The sequence below is a fragment of the Hippoglossus hippoglossus genome, chromosome 7 (genome assembly GCF_009819705.1).
Source record: "Hippoglossus hippoglossus isolate fHipHip1 chromosome 7, fHipHip1.pri, whole genome shotgun sequence".
NCBI lineage: Eukaryota > Metazoa > Chordata > Actinopteri > Pleuronectiformes > Pleuronectidae > Hippoglossus > Hippoglossus hippoglossus.
In genome coordinates, this window is record NC_047157.1 from 22,696,172 (window position 1) to 22,716,488 (window position 20,317).

General features: G+C 44.8%; 1 protein-coding gene across 11 annotated transcripts in view; it reads left to right on the forward strand.

The window, feature by feature from the left end:
* Positions 1–20,317, forward strand: part of camta1a (calmodulin binding transcription activator 1a) — a 281,924-nt gene that overhangs the window by 148,394 nt on the left and 113,213 nt on the right. For all 11 annotated transcript variants that reach the window (XM_034591547.1, XM_034591548.1, XM_034591552.1 and 8 more), the window contains one exon: positions 9,468–9,603. In XM_034591547.1, the coding sequence (XP_034447438.1) occupies positions 9,468–9,603 (136 nt within the window). The remainder of the gene's footprint in view (positions 1–9,467; positions 9,604–20,317) is intronic.

The following is a 20,317-nucleotide window of genomic DNA, read 5'->3' on the forward strand; positions in this document are numbered from 1 at the left end:
TCATAAAGGAAGGAAAAACAGTTTAGATTAATATTATATATGCCATTTTAGTTTTGTATTTATATCCTATTTGTTTAGACTCGCAAATATGAGAAAACTGTTCAAGCCAGACCTTCTAACTCGCGTGTCGGTATTGTCTGTGACAAATATTGTCATGTTCAGAAGCGGCTGATTTGAATTTATCGTAGTCATGCAGTTCCGTGAGGATTATCTGTGTATTAGGCCATGCCTGGATGGGCATTCCTTCATCAAGTGGCATAACAACAGATCTGCTTGCGCTATTGTTTTATGGTCAGTAGTCAGCATATTAGCTTCAGAGTGTGGACAGCATCTAAACAGCATGGTTTAGTTTTAATTGTCAACAGCCAGACAGAGCAAATCACTATGCTTCTCGTTTGTCTATGTTTTCCTTTACCTTGTTTAACTCTCTGAGCCTGATGCTCTGCTCTGTCAATGCCTTGCTCCACATTTAGACAGTTGCACACATTCACAGCTGGAAGGTTCCCAGTCCCACCGCAGTCTGATCTTTTGGCCGGCTGAGCTGCTTTAATCTGTTTTGTAGAAAGTTGGATCACGACTGATTGCCCCACACACACACTACTCTGCAGCAGCGGTGCGAAGGCTAGTCAAAGCTGAGTTTGATGATCAATACATTAACCGATTACAGAGACTCGCCTGTGTTTATGAAAATACGTCCAGAGAATATTACTTTTAATAGACAACAACGAAACAGGAGCACGCAGCATGTAGTGTTATCATTTGATGTAGCTGTGTGGGAAAAATAACATTTATTACAAGCAGTCCACATACAGTAAACAAACCACTCAGCCTTTTATACTATGGTAACAAGATTTAAACCACAGACTCTTTTACGTCTTTATAATGTTTGTTTTGTTTACATAATACTCATAAATCGCTATCACCAGTAGTCTCTAAAATATAAATCAAACAATTCAATGCAAAATTCACCTCTGTTTTATGTTTGACCACTGAACTTGCTGGGAAAAATGACTCTGTATTTGCTCATCCATCCCTGTCATTTTCCCCGTTTTTTATTTTTTTAATGCTATCCACAACGCTTTAGGCTCCCCTGTGTTGATGCTCTGTATACTCAACATCCTGGCACGGCTTGTATTTACGAAGGCGAATCACAGTGTGTCAGTGTTTGTCTAAAATCCTTACAGCACACACAGGGATCAGAAAAGAAAAGCCTGCACTGTACCGTGAACGTCATCCTGGAATCCAATCTGAGCATTACAGTGGAGGTGGCTCCACTATGTTTAGTGTTACCTCGAGACCATATAAGCTCTGTGATGCAAGCATAGACTGAAATTTGATTTGATCTGCATGGCTGCCGTCATTTGACCGCAGCTGATGTCCGTCCTTTTCACCCGCGCTCCCTATCTGCGCCTGAGCTGCCACTGAGGTCTGGGCTCCAATTAATCCCATGATGCCTGGTTGTGGTTGGTATGGTGACCAGACAGGGCACACACACAGAGCCGAGATTCCCAGGTGAAAGGTGGGATAGACTTTCAGATTTGCTCCAGCACACAGATAGAGTTACAGCTCAATTTCAACCTCTCGCCCTCGCTGGTCTATCCTCATGACTAAAATAGGACCAAAGGAATAGGACAGCGGAGAGGAAGAATGGCTCCTTCTTTTATCCCTCTCTATTTTCCTGTCTGCCTCACTTCCTTTTCCCACTCCTTTTTTTCATCACTCCCTCTTTTCAGCCCGCTCTATCACTGTGCCGACATTCTTTTGTGACAGAAGGGACTTTGAGATGTTGTTTTATAGCTTGGTCAGCTTGTAGCAGTGCACTTCTAACTCTTTCCCTTTGTCTTACTTAAAAGAGTGTAGTTTTTCTGACTACTTGTAGTTTTCTTTACCCTTCTCTCTCTTCTCAGTCGTCCCCACTGCTTGTGCTTCATTCTTTTACCTTTTTTGTGGACAAGGCAGAATTTGTGAATTAATCATAAGTGGTTCAATAGCTGGCCCTAGCTGTGCTCTGTCACTGAGGGATCAATAGGAGGAGGTCAGTGGCACTGTGGTGGCGGAGGAGAAACAAGGTGGGCCATGTCCAGGTGATCCATAAGCTCGGTCCGCCATGAGTCATGATGCAGAGGAGAGTCTGTCCTTCCTGTCTCTGTCCTGAAGTCTACAGAGACATCTGCCATCATTTTAGGTGGACTTCAAGGTTCTCTTGTCAGCCCTATTCTATCTAAAATAGTGTCCCACTTTTATATAATATCTTTATGTACAACACACAGTTTGTGTTTTGTCCCGATGAATTATGATAATGAAGTTCATATTCATTCCGTACAAATCAGCACAAGTACAAACAGATTCAAGACTTCATGATTTTAAAGTCTGTGCTCCAGTTTTTTATAATGAATTGATCCCATATTGCATTTTACACTTTTATCCTAAACACTGTCAATAACACAGTCCATGTTACTTGTTGAATATTGCATTAATAGGAAACCAGTACAGAGAAGAAAAACACCTCTTGTCCTCTGCTCTGAAAAGGGCTTGAAAATACATGACCACATCATTAACTTGGTGGCTGGATTCTCTGCTGCTTGTTTTAATAGAAGCTCGTAGTCACTGATAATGAAAACCTGACCCGTTGTTGCTGCAGTCTAGTCAGACTGAGATTTGATTGCATTAGTATTTTCCTACTATGGGAGAATGTAAGCTGCTAAAACAGCAGTTCTACCCCATGACTACCCCATCACTAAAATAAGGCTCTATGCAATTCCCTGCTGCCCATGCATTATTGAATGTACAAAAGCATCTTCTTTACAAAGTGTCATAATAAGGCAGTGCTACAAGACTTAAGTCTACACATGCACGATGCACACAGCGTGTAGTTGTCAGCAGGATGTGGGCTACAGAGGAGCTTCATTCTGATAGCGCCTTTATTTACAACGCACTGAGACACACTACGGATGATTTGTGAAGATTAGCGGAGAGGATGTGAGGTATGAATCACCGTCTCTCTAGTTCTACTTCCAAGTAAACATATGCACACTGACTACAGGCTGAAAATAGCATTCACCACAAATATGATGTGGAGGGGTTTCTGAGCGAGCAGTTGAGAGTCATCAACATTTCAACACAGTTAAACATATTATATGCGCTCTAATACACACGTACAGAGTGTATTTCAAATGAATAAGAAATGTCTTGACAGCCAAAACCTTACAAGCAGTGAAATTCAAATTCCGTGTCACCTAAGCTGTACATCAAAGCTGAACATTAGCCCTCGCCGCTGTGTGTGTGTGTGTGTTGACACGGGGAACGGAGCAGTAGAACCCATGTATAACATGGCTATTTGTAAATAATGTCCCAACCTCATCCACTGGCCGGGGCTGAGAGCTTTAAGTCTGAGCAGTGATGGCAGCCTCCCTGAAATGTGCATGAAACCGGCTTAGTGCTATCAGCGCAGCATCACCGCCAGTCACCAGCCTCCCTCTCATTCTGCCAGGCTGCTGCGGACCAGATAAGAGCAACGCCACCCTCCTCCCCTACTGCTTCCATCCGCTTCCATCCCCCCCCCCCCCCCCCCCCAACAGTCCACCCACCCGCTCACACCAATTCACCCTTATCCTCTTTACAAGGTCTTATAGGGACAGAGACACCAATGTGTAGCTACAACCGTAATTTATATTCTTTGTAAATTGTCTGTGATTTTTTCATTGAGATAAGTGCGGGGGGGAACATCTGTTTTGTGCTGGAAGGCAGTGGGCCAGGGCCTGAGCTCTGTGGCAATCACCAGTAGTAGAGATAGAGGGAAAGAGGGGAGGCACGCGATCTGTCTCCCTATCCTGAATTACAACTCCAGGGGCCCCGCTACCCTCTCATAATTACTGTTGTATTCAGTCGAACATGTTGGCTAAACAAACATTGGGCTCCATCTGCACAGCCTTGGAGATCACTACATGAGGCCATGTTTGGCATGCTTAACTTCATGATTCACTTCAAATTCAGTTCAGCCACTGTGCCTGTTTCCTCTCTCAATCATCGGTAATACTGTTTAAAGATGAGCGTGGTATTTCAGCTTTCACTGACAGCTCAGGTATTAATATGTTAGGGATACCGAGAGATGATGAGATATGATTTAAAAGATGTTGCGTAACTAGTTCCAGCTGGCTGACCCACCACAATGCCCTTTACTCCTGTAATTAGCATGTCTAATTAAGCCTTCCTGGTTGAAGGCTGTGGCCACTCAGGACTATAGCGTCGACATAACTCTGGGCATCACAGTGACCAAGCGCTGAGGCCTCATTGACAGTCAAAGAGGAGCGCGACCTGCGGCGTCTCGACATACGAACATTAGCGGGGGGGAGTTGGAGGGGTTCAGAGCGGCGCAGACGATGAATCTCAATCCTGAGGCCGTGGCAGATTTACATTTAAAGTAGTTTTAGCGAACGCCCCACTTCCTGATGCATTCTTTGGCAGGGTTGAAGGGAGCGGCTTATCTGCGAGTCATCAATTCCACGTGATGCGTTCAGATACGGCGCTCCCAACACGGAGGCAACACCTTTCTGCTCACACGTCGAGCTCAAACATGGTGTGTCATCTAATAGAGCGCTGCTGCTTGAAGTATAATTACATCACACATAGAAAACACGTCTGCTCAGCGTCGACAGCTCCAGACGTATGTGTGTGTGTGTGTGTGTGTGTGTGTGTGTGTGTGTGTGTGTGTGTGTGGGTGTATGTTCACGCACACATGTGTTTAAACATGTGACCTGTGTTTTACCTTTGATTGAGAGAACCAGTAATGGCCGGCATCAGTGCGTTATTGATATTCTGTCACTATTCTTGCTATTAATGTTATCCCTTGATGGAACAACAGGGCTTCTAGAAGCTTGGTGTGTATTTGTACATGTGTGTGATGGCCCAGGGGCGAATTTGTGCCTCTTATTTATACTTAATAGGGTCAGTGTGTGACAGAAAATGTACTTGTGTGTGTGTTTGGATGAGTAGTAAGTGTGAGTGGGGCTGTTGACACAGAGGGGTAAAGGCTGTGATGGCTAAAGGCTCTGATGGGTAATTGAGAACAGCAGGTGTTGCCTCCCTCCCGAGCCACTTCAGGCCCCAACCTTCTCACCCCTCCTATCTTCAAAGCCTCGCTGGCCCTCCTCTCCTCTCCTCTCCTCTCCCTCTTCCTCTTCCTCTTCCTCTTCCTCTCCTCTTCCTCTTTCTCTCATTGTCCTCTCTCCTGGCTGCACTGGGGAGAAAAACAGCGTGTATGGTATTAATCAAACCTGGAGCATCATGGGGAATAGGAAGTGAGGGGGGGGGGGGACTGGAGCCCGTCGATTCCTGCTACACTGGTTCCCCAAGACTGAAATGCTGTATTTCATTCTCTGTCACCAGTTTGATAAGAAAACGCCCACTAACACAGAATCCTTACCATTATAAGCTGGAATGCCAATTAAACCACTATATGCTCGTCTTGCACTTGAGTGCACAGTGATGTAGTTGAATAGTTTTGTGTGTGGTAATGCAGTAATGGCTTATTCCTGAAGTAATATATTGAGTATTTCATTTTTTGTTTCACTAATGGTTGCCAAAACTTCGGTATACTTCCGAAACAATCCAGTTTCTGTTCCTCGTAAATCAAGTTCAATCACTGCTTCCTCCGAACATTTTAGGGCTTTAGAAGTGATGGATCCTCCCCACTGATCTCTTTTGAAACAGGAGAATCAGCAACACTCACTCAGATTTGTTTCTCACTATCACGTCTGCTTTTTTTCTCCACCTTTCTCTATTAGCACCCATAGGCCTTTAGACAGGGAAGCTGAGCCTGTGAGTGGTGGCTAGCCTGTCTGTCGGCCAGGGCTCCCCCGCTTTGGCTCTGTTACCCATGCTGAACACGTCACCAGCCTCATAAACCCCCCCCACCTCCCCTGACTTTTTCAAATGAACAAATCTGATTGAGCGAATGCCATTACCTGAGTAAATGAATGATTCCTAAAGGACTGGACAAGGCCTAACACCACCCTGAGGGTAAAGCTTATTATCGCTGCAAACTCCAAAGAGGAGCGAGGCGGCTGTGAAGCATGTGTGTGCACTTTGTCAGAAGCCTGTATTTCCATATTAATATGCCACATTTAGGGCATCTGAGACAGAGGGCCTCCTGTCACGCTTCTCTGATAACAGAGCAGTTAGCTTTTCCCCTCATGTATAAATATGTATAATTCTGATAAGATTAATTGAAACGCCTAAGTATACAGTAGTAGGAGATGAGTGGGAGGAATAGAGAGAGAGAGAGAGAGAGAGAGAGAGAGAGAGGAATAGAGAGAGAGAGAGAGAGAGAGAGAGAGAGAGAGAGAGAGAGAGAGAGAGAGAAGGAGGGAGAGCAGGAGGGAGAGGAGACACAGTAGGTTACCTAAGCCGGCATCTTCCTCTGGTCTCTGCCTCAGACCTACTCCAGAGAGGGTGTCTGGGCTCACTCCTCTGGGTCCAAAGTGCCTTGAATTGAAAATAGCATCTACCTAACAGTCACTCAAAAATAGCTGAGCGAATAAGTTTTTGCGCCAAGCCGATAAATACGGCGTGGAGCCTCTGACACCGAAGCCTCACCCCAATTTCCAGTGCTCTGGAGGAGATCAGATAGCCCTGTGTCATTTGATTTTCTGCCTTATCTCATCCGCGCCCATCTTTTTGTCTCACGCAGGGCTACATTTTAAGAAGCACACACTCCTTGTATCTTTTTGAAGGACAAAACCCAGAATGATATCGAAACAAATAATAGGATCACACTCCTGGACAGGGCCATTCCGGTGTTTGATTGATAAGTGCTGATGCAGGCACGTCAAACGAGTGTCCTTCAAATGACATTAGGGATGCAAATCTGTACGAGTACACATCAAGATTGCAGCAATCGGCAAAACTTCTTAGTTCGTGATTCGGCTCTTTATGATCACACCTCCACACTGTGTGACATTACAGATGTTGTAAACCAGAGCACAATTTATACTCTGTGTATATTCCATACAGCCATTGAGAGGTTCCACTTCTCAAACTGACCAATAAAAATGTCTGTTTAAGAGTTGTTTTCTGCAACATATGCTGGGTGCAGAACAACGGAGGGCAGTGAGTGAGGAGAAGACAGCAGGAGAGAGAGAGAGAGAGAGAGAGTGAGAGAGAGAGAGGGAGGGAGGGAGGCAGGGAGGTCCGGGCGAGTGGAGGTGAGGGATCCCGAGACAGATGAAACAAGAGGGGGAGAGAAAGGAGAAGACGAGATGGAGCGAGGGAGGAGACAAAGACATTCCCCGGTGCACAGCCTGAGTTGACTGACGGCAAGAAGAGAGGGCGGTGGAGAGAGGAAGGGAGGAGGAGAGGGACGAAGGGAGATCTGCAAAGAGTGAGCACGTCAGCGTCTGAGTGGCGTCTCCCATTAGAAGGTGCTGTCAAGGGCCACAGAGGGGGGACTGCAGGGACCCCACCTCCCCCCCTTTCTCCTCCCTCTCCACTGGCCCCTGAGATCCGGCTGGGAAAATGATTGATGAGTGATACCAAGATAAACACGCGCCCTGGCCCCCAAAGGCAGCCCTGCAAAATGATGCATGCAGCATTATAAATAAACCGTGTGAAAAAAAAAATTAACAATAAACAAGAAAACAATGCAAAAACAATTTTTTATTTTTTTTATTTTGGATATTTAGTGCGGAAAACACAAATCAACGTGGCTTTTGTTCTTTGTTTTGATTAGAGCTCTTCTATTGTTTTCTGTCTGTGATTTTGCACATTTGTGTCATTGTGTTTGTTGTGCATGTGTGCATGTGAGCAGTGAGCACAAGCCTAACAAGGTTCACCAGCTGACTGGATGGTTAAGCCGCCCTCAACGGTTACAAGGCCTCCTCAACAGCTTGGGCAGGTGGCTTTCCACTCGTTCAATGTGAGGCACCAAAAACTGAGGCAAACCTGTTCTCATTTGGGAGAGCTCCAGATCCCAGCAGCTGTGTGTGTGTGTGTGTGTGTGCGTGCATGAATGCATGTTTATGTGTGTAGTAAAGGTATTGCTCATGTTGCAGGGACCTACATTGACTGACAGTCACATTATAAAAAACGTATCTTCTTCCTTATCTTCAAAAAAGCAAGTCTCCATATGATAAACCATTTAGTTTCACGGTGAAAAAAATCCCAGGTTAAAGGGGATAGTTCACCCCAAAATGAAAATTCACTCATTATCTACTCACCACTATGCTGATGGTGGGGGGTGAAGTGTTTGTACTTGAATACAATTGAAGTAACTGGTGACCACTTCTTAAAAACTAAAAAAAACAATAGAAAAAATACCTGAGATGCCTCCATACTGCTCCTGTGGTGTCATCCGAGTGTCCGTTAGCCCCGATATTCAAATTCGACTTGAAACAGCGTCATGTACGGAGCTGTGTGTGTGTGTGTGTGTGTGTGTGTGTGTGTGTGTGTGTGTGTGTGTGTGTGTGTGTGTGTGTGTGTGTGTGTGTGTGTGTGTGTGTGTGTGTGTGTGTGTGTGTGTGTGTGTGTGCGCTCATTTCCGTTACCTTTTTATTTGTGTAAGATTTTGGTCCTGGTTAAGGTTAGAGGTAAGAAGTGAATGGTGGTTTGGTTGAGGTCAGAGTTAGGCCTGAATTGGTCATGGCTCAGGTTAGGGATTAGCTTTTGGTCAGGCTGTCCACAATGAATAAAGTATGCATAGTTCTAACAAGTGTTTGTGAGTGTGAGTGTGTGTGTGAGAGAGAGAGAGTACGTGAAAACTAATGTATACTCACAACACACAGCCACACCACAATACACAAAGCCATGTTCAACGGCTCGCTAATTGTTGAGTAAGTCATAAATGTTTTATGCAACACTTTCTGTTAATGTTTAACACTGAGCGCCAAATGCCTCTGTTACAAATCGAAGTGGAAAGGCAGATTATCATCAAATAGTTACATTATATCATTATGAGCCTACAGGCTGTGGTCTGGTGGAGGGAGAATGAATTATGAATGGAGTGTGAGGGAGGATCTTCTCTTCCCCCCCCCAGGGACTTCCAACACCACTACTCATTTAAGTTGGATGAATGAGAGACAAGGAAGGAAGGGCCCCACACACACACACCCCCACTCTGCTTGCCTTACACACTGGCCTTCATGTAATTTACTCCGTGAGAAGGAGTGTCACTTAAGCTGCTTGCAGCACACACACTTCTCATTGGGAGAAAATGTGTGCTGAAGGCTGCTTTGTTCATTGTCAAAGTCTGCCTACCAATACTAAAAAACACCATAAAGAAGCCTTGTCATCTAAGTCACTGGTGCATTTTCTGCCCGACGCAGACTCGTGTTGGGCCTCTTTGTACATCTCTAAAATGAGTCCCAGAGCTGTGCTGTAGCTTTGCCTAAAAATTCTTCTCATCTCATCTCATCTTTCTGTCGTTTGCTCTCCCTCTCTCTCTCTCTCTCTCGGTCCTGTCTCCACGGATCCAGGCCACAGAATGGGTCGATGATACTGTACAATAGGAAGAAGGTGAAGTACAGGAAGGATGGCTACTGCTGGAAGAAGAGGAAAGACGGGAAGACCACACGGGAGGATCACATGAAGTTGAAAGTGCAGGGAGTTGAGGTGAGTGGGCTGACAAGAGTTTGGATTTCGAGGGGAAGGAGGCAGGGTGGGGGCGGGTGTGGGGCGGGACGAGAGCCAACCTTCACTCTGGCACAGACAAACACGGGTTTACAGTGAGCTCTCCCCTGGCTGTAATGGAGACAGTCACATGCTGCAGTCGTCCCGTGTCTCCAAGGAGCCTCACCAAGAAACAATGCGGCACAACAATAGTTTTCCCTGGGAAGCCAGTGGAGTGGAACCGATTGTTTGTACCTTATTAAGGCTCTGGATGTTGCCTTTGCTCCAGAGAGCCTACATTAATCTTGCTGGCTCAAAGCAGTGCTGTGGAGCTAGCGTTCCCTCACCTCACTCCAAGTCGCTCCCCATACCAGCCACAGCCATAAAAGCCCCGGTTGTTTTTGTCCTTGGCTTACCCAGGCTCAATCCTGCTCAACCTGAGGTGCTAGCTCCTCGGCTGATTTATCAGCAGTCCCATATATGAGAATAGGCAAGTCTCATCCCCAGACTCCTTCACTCCCCCTTCTTTCAAAAGGTACTGAAGTTTGGATTTTGGTCTTTTTCACATGTTCAGCCACAAGCACTGATTCCAGAAGCACAGGAGCTCAGATAGAGAAGACTTAGAGATGTGAGTGTGGGAGATTTCTGTCTCTCACACACACACAGACACACACACACACACACACACACGGGCATGTGCTCAATCCGTGCACATGTATACATAACCTAACCACACACCTCAGGGAGTGGTGCTGTGAGCCGGTGTCACACAGCGTGACAAAGACAAAGCTCAGGCATTCTCCCAACAGGAGCTCTGCTCTCTGTTTGTACTCCTCCAGATATTTGTCACTTCACGAAAATGGCCTCCTCCCTCGCCGAGCCAGCTCAGTGTCATCTCTGGTCCTGCAGTGGTCTGATAACCTGTTGGGAATAGGCACATCCACCTTTTTGGAGTGTTACATATTTTTTCCCAGTTTCTGACAGTCCCAGTTTTACAGGAGGTTTAGTCAGTAATACTGTTTTATACTAACATGTGAATACAGTTATGTTTAAGCTCTGATTGTGTCAAACCCCACAGAATACTTGAAACCTTTTAGAGACAGAGATCAGACAGCAACTCTAACCTCCTTCTTTGTTGGGTTTATTGACGGGTGGCAACCAGCATCAAGGTGCATTGATGTGGTCTCTTATATAAAAGTTCGGGTTAGACTACCTTTTATTACTTAAATTTCCAACAGAATCAATTGAAAACATTCAACGTATTTAGTTTTTATTCCAACAGCAGAATTGGGTCATATGTCACCTGCTTCTTGTGTGAGTTTACATTTACAGACAAGTCTTTTTAATTCTCTCATTCAAGCTGTGTTGGTCTCCATGTGTTTGACCAGATTCTGCGCTACTCAGATTCCACTCCTATGACACATATCCCTTCAAGAAAACAGCCTGGGACATTGTGCTATGATATGGCAGCGGTATAAGCTGGCTCTTTTACAGTAAACATGTCTAGTAATATTTATAGCAAGAGCCAGCTGTTCCTCCAAATCCAGTCCTAAAGCATGTATTAAAATATGAATAAAAATACATCTTAAGCAGATTGTTTACTAGAAAATGGCAGCAGGTGCCAGTTGAAAAGTCTACTTTGTTTCTGATGTTTTTCTATGTCATTGAGGAGCATATTCACAGAAGCAAGCCCCCCCCCCCTACAGAATACTTTACTGTAGGCCACTGTCCTATTTTCCATTATCAGTGCTGGTCAATGCTCCAGAAAAGCAGTCACTCCCTCATTTGGCAAAATTACAACTGCTGTATCTCGAGACAGGCTCTTTTTCTATAATGGTGCATTTCCTTCGCTTGTAAAACACGAAGTCATGAAAAAAGTTGCTAATTTAATTCTACCAAGAAAGGATCTAAGTTAGCAATGCTGCCTATACACAACTGTTCTCACTGATTCATTTTAAAAGAGCAACGGCCAAATTCAGCTTTGATTTTTTTTAATTGCAGTTTCCCTCTAAATGCCTCATGTTGTGCTGTTTATTCTGTCTGGTAGTTTGACGCACGTAACCACAGCATGTCTGACTCGTGGTGGTATCGTCGATTGACGTGCGTTATATGATGCACTGCTGCACCGTGGAGGCAGCAGCCGGAGTGGAGCTGAGGCAATGCAGGCAGATTTCTTTAGTATATTGCCCCTGAGTCTTTACGTTTCTTTACATTCCAGTCGACAGTTGAACACTAAGTAATCTGCTGCCTACTATTACTGTATTTTATGCCCATTACTTTCAATGCGCAGAGGGTCAGATAGAGTACAGTTGCCGAATCATTAAACCTGTGATGTGCAGTGAGCAGTATGCAACAACATAAGATAAAGAGTGCACTAAAGCAAAATCATCACATCTCGCACACACACATAAAGACTGCTGGCTGTTCACTGAGCTGCCGGCAGTTACTGCGAAGAAAGTGTAACTCTCCCTCCTGTAATTTTGACTCTGCTCCTATATGTTGTAACCGGTCTACTATACCAGAGCTAATTGCTTTGTGAGCTGCAGAGCCAGTGCAAGATGTGAAGGTGAGTGGATAGAGAGAACACGGGCAGAGACTGATGTAGGACTGCAAAGCCACATGGGAGCTCATAGGACTTGGACTATAACTGCTTTTGCACAAACTGTACATAGTAACACTGTGCACACAGTTCCTGTGCTGAATCACGTTGTGGAGACTGGCGGTAGCGGACGGCCCTGTTGGGAGCACCAGGACATTTCCCGGTGGCCTGAGGGTCGTTTTAGGCTGCGGTGAACAGTCCACTTGTCCAGCGATGATATAACAAGAAGGAATGAGTTGACAGACCTCTTGCATCAGGCGCTTACCTTACCTGTGCATGTGCACCCTGCTGAACTGTGTGTGTGTGTCTTACTGCTACTGCAGCACTACTACTGCCAGCCATTACTTTCTGCATTGATTCTGCCTTGGATAATTGTCATCGATAATAATAATTATTCATTGCTCATGAGTGGTCGGAAAAGTAAAAGAAAGTACAGCCTGCAGTCACGTGAAACAGAGCACACACAGGAAACTGCCCCTCAACTAATGTTGTATTAACTTACTGACATGATAGAAATATAACTTAGATTAGATTTTCTACTATGACCTCTTTCTCCAGTAATAACATCCAAAAAAACCTTTTTATTGACCCATCTCCGGTGACCTGGGATGGAGTCAAAGTCCCAGTCTAAATTACTGTTTCCGTCCACCACTGCAGACGGTGTTGTGTGTTTTTGTGTCTGTGTACACATTCACATCTCGCAGCCTTGGAAGACCTGAGCCATGTCCTTTAAACACCTCACTCCTCGGGACTGACAGCGAGAGGCGATCCATCACTGCTGTAACCAACCTATGATGGGATCCTTGACCCATCATGCACACTCATGCTTACTGTAAGCACATACAAATGACTTGACCTGTGCCCCCTGTTCAGTGAAAGTAGGAGCCTACAGGAGAGGAGACCAGCGATATTTTCCACTTACCACTCTATTTGGAAGCAGAAAGTAAAGATCCATTTCAATACATAATTTATATGGTACCTTCACGAGGCAGTGCACAAAGAGTTGACATAACTTGAGCTTAACCGTTCTTTTTTTTTTACAGGCTATTCTTTACATCACTCATGCAGTGCTGTTGCTGCTCTGATTCCCCAGCCATCCAGGGCTTAATAGAGGTTCTGTGGTTATTACATGGGCCAGGTTTAGTGCACAGAGAGGACAAATGTTGTGGGTGTTTCAGGCTAGTGATGTTCAGTGGCTCGGGCGAGGGGGTGGCTGGGAGTCCGGGAGTGAGAGGCCTTCTGGGGCCTGGGAGAGGCAGCCTTGCGTGGCAGTAGTAGATGTCAGCGTGTGCTGCTGGTGTCCTGTCTGCTCTGCAGTGCTGGCTCAGCAGCCCGTGTAAAACAGAGCTCTACTCTCTCTCTCTCTATGTATGTCTTTCTCTCCTCCTCCCTCTGTGTCTTTCATTTCTCAGCCTTTTAATTCCTTTACTAGATCTTTCATTGTTCTACTCTACTCCACCCCCCTACTCCAAGTCCACAGTCCAGACGGACAGAACCTTGAGTTGGGCGGTAATGCTCCCTGTTCCCTAAAATTGGAGCGCGGGGCATGTTGCGGCATTAGCGCTTAACAGGCCGTGAAATAGCAGCCTGCCTTCCTGACGTCTCCCCCATCACTCCAGGTGAGTTGGCCAGACGGCTGGATAAATGAGCAAGCAGCACCACCAGCAACCAGCATGCATTTGGGGCACTTGAGGACAGTTGTCCGTCAGTGATTATCTCACCATAACCTGCTCTTACCGAGCTCAAATTGTTCACCAGCTCCTACCCATGACCAAACCTGCACAGGGAACCTAACAAGCGCCCTAATGAGGATGTCACTTGGCTTGTCCATTAATCAGGATCCTCGGTTACACCAGGTTTTGATTGGCTTTGTTCCCCCACAGAGTGATGTCATCTTAATTAAAGCTGTAAGTCTCATTGTGTGCATAGCTCGAGCATCCCCTGGCTTCCCGCTGTGAAATAGCAGAGACCTCAATCACATCTGCTTTGACAAACTCCGACTGATCTCCGTTCCACTCCTTGTCAAGCTTCTGCCCCAATGCTACCAACCTCTTCTTACCTGATTAACTGTTGATGCCGGGCTCAACCCCCCCCCCCATCTCTTCCACTCCTCCGCCCCTTCTATCCTATCACCCCATTATCCCTAAGCTTTAATAAACTCCCTCAAACGCAGATCGATTTTCTCTTAAGTGAAGGTGGCAGTGCCTCTGACTTATTTCATTACCACAGGCTAATTATACCGATTGAAATGAGCTTCTCTTCTTAAGGTGTGCTGTGCTGCTCTGTGCCCCCGCGCTTCCCAGACTTTAATGCCAATACAGTTCTCTAGCAATTCCCTAACTCCCATGCCTGCCTCAGCTCCACCCCGCCATCCCTTCACCCAACTCTCTAACCCTCCACCACCTAAATAATCAGCTGGTGCATCCTTAGCCGCCGTAACTTGTCATTTCATGTTGGATCCACCCTAATGTGTGATTTCAACTGTGCAACTGTGCAATGAAGGAGGGTAATGGAGCATGCTGGTGGCTCAATCGCCTCTGTTCATTGATAATAATGAAGACAAATGTCAAAACATTAGTTGCTAATGTTGTAATGGAGTGGATGCTAGTGGATGCGCGCTGGATGCTACACTGCATTGGCTTTCAATATCACATGACCTTCAACATTTAACTCCTTGTCTAGCCTTTACTTTTGCAGTAAATATTGACGGGTTTTTTTCGTCCATCCAAGCAAATTTCTATCCCATTTCGAGTGACTCCCATCAGGCACAGCTTTATGCTTGTACCTTTTTGTGTCATAGCTCAAATCGGTGGGGAAAGAAATAACATTTCCCAATTCCATAGCCACCGGGATGGGTAGCATTGGTAAGTCAACTAGCTGCATATCTGTGAAATGGGGTTTCTTTGTGTTGCTGTGTGTTTTCAGTTGCAGTGGTATAACTGATTTATAGATGCAGTGGCTGATATCACCAGATTGCGAGGCCAGATGTGAGAGGGCACTAAACAAACCCCTGTTTCTGAGAGGAGGTGACACCATGCATGCTTTCCCTCCTGCTCCTGCCCCAAGTCAACTGTGAAATTAAGATCAGATTACTGATACAGGCAATGCCCGAAGGCAAAAAAGTTTGTATTTTTCCATTTTTATTTCCAACTTATAGGCTGTCTGTTAGACAACAGTCAGTTGCCTTGTCTGTAAAGACAGTAAATCGATTACTGTTTCCATTGTCTTCTCTCTTCTCCCGGAGCCTGCTTTGTTATTCAGCTTCTTTTTTTTTTTCTCTCTTTGCCTTGGAGCTCACACAGCTAGCTCCTCTTTTTTGAATTACCTGATTGTGGAGGAGTTAAGACCAATGTGTGTTATATTTTAAAGAATGGTTACCATGGTTATAACTCCTAACCTTCCGCTCTCACGTGGAGTAATAGTCGTGGAGTGGTTACGTGGGCACGGCAGGTACAAGGCAGGGTCCTCTCATTTAGTCAGGCTAGTGAAATATTAATGTAAGCTAAACATAAACCTTGCAGCAAAGAATGTAAAACGCTTCATGGTGCAATAATATAGACGTCACGCTGGACACAAATGAAATTACTACTCAGGCGTTAGTAGCATTTAGCTTTAGATCTTGCCTTTCACAATAGGTACAGGTGTTGTAACTGGGTATCCATTTTAGTAATTGTGCGGTTTTTTTTCTTCTTTTTTTAATCCAGCACAGTAGATTAAAGCAGTGATCCTCTCCCCAGCATAATGACTTAATGGGGGTTGTTATCTTGTTATTAGCAACCAAACCAAAGCCTTCCCACATGAACGCCTTACCCCCAGCATTGGGAGCATCCACTTTACCCATGGTTTTCCTTTAAGCCCACATTAATTAGTTTTCCTCTCTTAGGTCTTAGAATTGCCAAATCACTCCGCAGCCGTTAAGCACTCAATCTGCCTTTCATGCTGACCCCGCTATCACCATTTCAATCCAACAGCCAGATTTGAGGCCCCCCTAATTTTGGAAAGGTCGCCGTATTGGGGTTGAATGTATAAGGAGCCCGTCAAAAAGCTGAGCATTATCGACAGCTTCTGTAATTTAATTTACCACTTGTTGCAGCGTTGTCATGCTGAGGGAACTCCACAGGGGTTCCCCCTATTTTGCTGTGAAGTGGAAAGCAAATTGTCCCCAAGAAAAGAAAAAAAAAAGACTGAGAAACATTTTAATTTGTTGCAAAACTTTCGGATTTTGAGTTCTATAAATGGATAAAGTCCATTAATAGACTGGGTTTTTTATCGGGGCTCCCGACTATACAGCTTCCAACTTCCCTCCCTGGCCCGGTGAAAAGAACGGAGAGAAATTGTCCGGCAGCTACACACACCGTCTTCATTTCTCTTGTGGTAAAAACTAATTCAATAGAATAATGGAACACAGTGAAATGAGGAAGTGGAAATGACTTGAATCCATATGACTGTTGCTTTGGGGACACTTGGCAGAAAAACCTCTTTTGAGACTGAAGCTTCCTAGTTCTTCGCATGTCGCTCATTATCCTTATTAATATTGCTGGTCCACCGAATCAACTGAGTTAGCCAGTTTTTGATATATGTAACCCCCCTGGGAGCAGTAGATATGCAGATATGCAAAGCAGGGGCAAAAAAAGGTTTGCAGAGAGGGTGTGGAAAACAGAGCACTGCAGGCAGCGAGCAGGCTTCGGATGACTCTGTGGTTTGCTCTGAGTGTGTGAATTCTCCTTTTGTTTGGTCTCGTGAGCGAAACACAGATCCCTGGGCAACACAGGGCCCGGGCTTTTATGTTAATGAGCAACTTTTACCGAGGCTTGTGCTTTCTACCATTTCTCATATCCAGGCCAGAAAAAAGTCTTCAGAGATCCACATTGCCTGGAAAACACCACGGCCAAGTGGTACAATGTGTTATCTGGTGAAAGAGCCACTCTGGTGCTGACCTCGAAACCAGTGCTGAGTTCAGTTGAATCACTTGTAGTTTTAAGGTAGGAGTTCAAAGGAAAGCAGGACGTTGCAGCATCACTCCCACCTCCCTCATGTCAGAGTGCAAGTCCTTTGCAAAATTTCTGTTTAATGATGTAAAACCACTTTTGACTGCTTCACGCATTTCTGGGGCATATCTGTCTACAGGCCAAAACCCCAGGGTTGGCTGAGGTTTGAGTAGAATCAAAGAGTGGATTTTTCTCCCTGAAAACCTGTAAAATGCATTATATTGACTGTCTGAAATGTTTTGGATATCTCTCCGGGATATGCCTTTTTCTGAATGTGCGAGCTCTCCTTTCTCCCCTTCGTTCTTTATCTTGTTCCCTTTCCTCTCGCTCTCTTTCTTACCTCCAGCCTCTTCCCTTTGAAAAAAAGCTGCTTAGTCCAGTGGTCTCTGTTACTATGAGGCCATTCCTGTGGTGAAGGAAAACCCCTATGTCAAGAGCATCAGCCTTCTTCAGATCTCCTCTTTCCCCTGCTGGCTCTGGAACACTTGGTTCTTCTAATATCCTTCAGATAGGGAGCGCAGCACTGGTGTTTAGGATAGTACCACACACAGAGGGGCAAAGGCTTTGAGTGGGAATCATCCTGCGACGTTATCTTCTTCTTTATTCAGAAAGGCAGTGGAGCTCACCCCACAAATTCCACAAGAGCTTTTTTTATGCCTCATCTGCAAAAAAAATATTTGTGTATTGACATTTGCTGTGAGATGAATTTGTTATACTCAAGCGTCTTACTTATCGGCTACCTTTATCTTTGCCTTTTGCTTGGTTATTTATTCTGCTGGATGCTGCACATGGTCTATGTATTATTAACCAGCAACACAGAGGTTTAGATGTAATTTGCTGCTGTGTTACATTTAATAACTACAAAATCAAAATGTTCCAATGCTTCAGCATTCACTCTTCAAAGAGGTGTAATGAGTGGAGCAGCAAAGTTCAAAGAGAATGGCTGAGTGTTTGTATAGAATTATACAGTGTGAACAACCGTGCTTTCCTCAGAGTGATATTGAAAGGTTTCGTATTTCACATGAAAGGATGCTAAAGAGGAGTTTAACTCAGGAAACAGGTTTAACCCCTCTGCTTTGGGCAACAGAGGAAAAACTGATGCACAAATGGTCTTGTCTTGTTTTGTTAGTCATAACTTTGTGTCTTCCTGCCTTGTGTTTCTCCTCTTCCCATCATCTCCTCTCGCGTTTGTATTGCTTTTGACGTTTTTCTCTTTCCATTCCTGCCTGATACATCAGTGTTAACCTTGTTCTTCTCTCAGTAATCTGAATAGATGTATCCTGAGCGCTGCATGCATCTGTCCTTCCCTCGTTTCTTCAATTTCTGTTGATTTTCAATGTTGATTTTGTTGTTGTTGTTTTGATATGTGTTTTATTTTTGCTCGTGTTGGAATGAAAGGCAGCAACACACACTCTGTGGATTTCTAAATGTAAGGAGAGAGTGAGTCACTTGGTGAAGCCCAAGGGGAAGCCTAGCTTGTTCCGCATTGTGTGTCGACACCGGTCCCTTGTTAATGTCACTGCCACCAAATAATGATGCATATATGTAGACTGATGCAGCGACACATACACTCACACACAAATTGTGTGAATTTGTTTAGTTTCACTGAAGGAATCTCAGGGGATAAGTGTGTAGCTATGCCGCATACAGTATTTGAGTGAATTTACACACTACACATGTGCTGATATAGTAAGACCTAATTTCATAAATTGAGGCTGTTATTGCTGGAAAATTACATTTAAAGATACCTAAAGAGAATTCCCTGTGTGATGGATGAAAATGGGGGAGATAAAAATGAATCAAAAAGACTGCGGACTGTGGAAAATAAAAGACTGATGAAAGGGAGAGGCGGGCGCATGAGAAGCTTAGAAGGTGGATGGATGGTGAGGGAGGAAGGAGGGTGGGGAGGGTGAGGCGAGGGCTGAGCGGAGAGGAGAGAGAAAGCCGGAATGAACGATATATAGCCGCTGGCAAACAGAAAACAATTGTTACACTGCCTCCCATAACCCACTTCAACCTTAAACAGCAGATTTTTTTCACTCAATTAATTTCTACACATTGGAGCAGGGGCCTTGGCTGGAGCTGGGCTTTTATGTGCTCCCGCTGCTGCGAGTCCTATACACATCTCTGTCTCTCTCCCTCCCTCTCTCTCTCTCTCTCTCTCTCTCTCTCTCTCTCTCTCTCTCTCTCTCTCTCTCTCTCTCCCTATCTCCAGCTTTGGGTTGTTTTTTTTTCCTCTCAATAAAATGAACAGTCTGCATTTGAACAGACTGGGACACTTTGAGAGATGAAACCTGAATAAGCAGGGAAACATTATATATTGTAAAAAATAGCGGCAACTCACAAACAATTGATGAAAGCTATCTCTTGATTCTCTAGTTGGAAAATAAATAGCATTTTAATCTGTGTTATTATACTATGTAAGTAAAGAGCTACAAACTTTGAGATATGATTTAAAGCTCCAATTAAATTCAACTTAATGTGTCCCTTTATATACAATTGAGATTGTGCATTTAACATAAATCTGTAAAATTCTGTCTTTTATCTCTCTCTGTTGGATGACATTTTAATAAACCTTAAGAATAACTACAGGAAAAATAACGATAGTAAAAATTATATTATTAATAATAATAATGATGATGATGTCACACATAGGAGCAAACCGGGCCACGGTGGCCCTGTAGTGGACAGCAGGTTGACTAGCCTGAGGCCAGAGAGAGGGAGAGCAGGCAGAGACAGATGGACAGATAGATAGGGGAGGGCATGACTGAGCTGTGTCTGTGTGTGGTGAGTGAGGGCCGGTCGGAACAACATGAATCATGGCTCCAGTTGAGAGAGGAGGAGATCAGATCAATAACAGCCCAGAGGAGGGAGAGGAGCGAGTGAGAGAGAAAGAGGATGAAGGGAGGACACAGGAGGTGTTCATCACTGGACCACCCTGACTCCCAGCAGGCTCTCTCTCTCTCTCTCTCTCTCTCTCTCTCTCTCTCTCTCTCTCTCTCTCTCTCTACTTTCTTTCTTTCTTTCTTTCTCAAGATGTAAAGTTAACATATTCCGCGATGAGCTGGTTCATTTTCTCGCGGAAAAACATAAGTAGACGCCGACAATGTGTTAATGTGGAACTGTTATT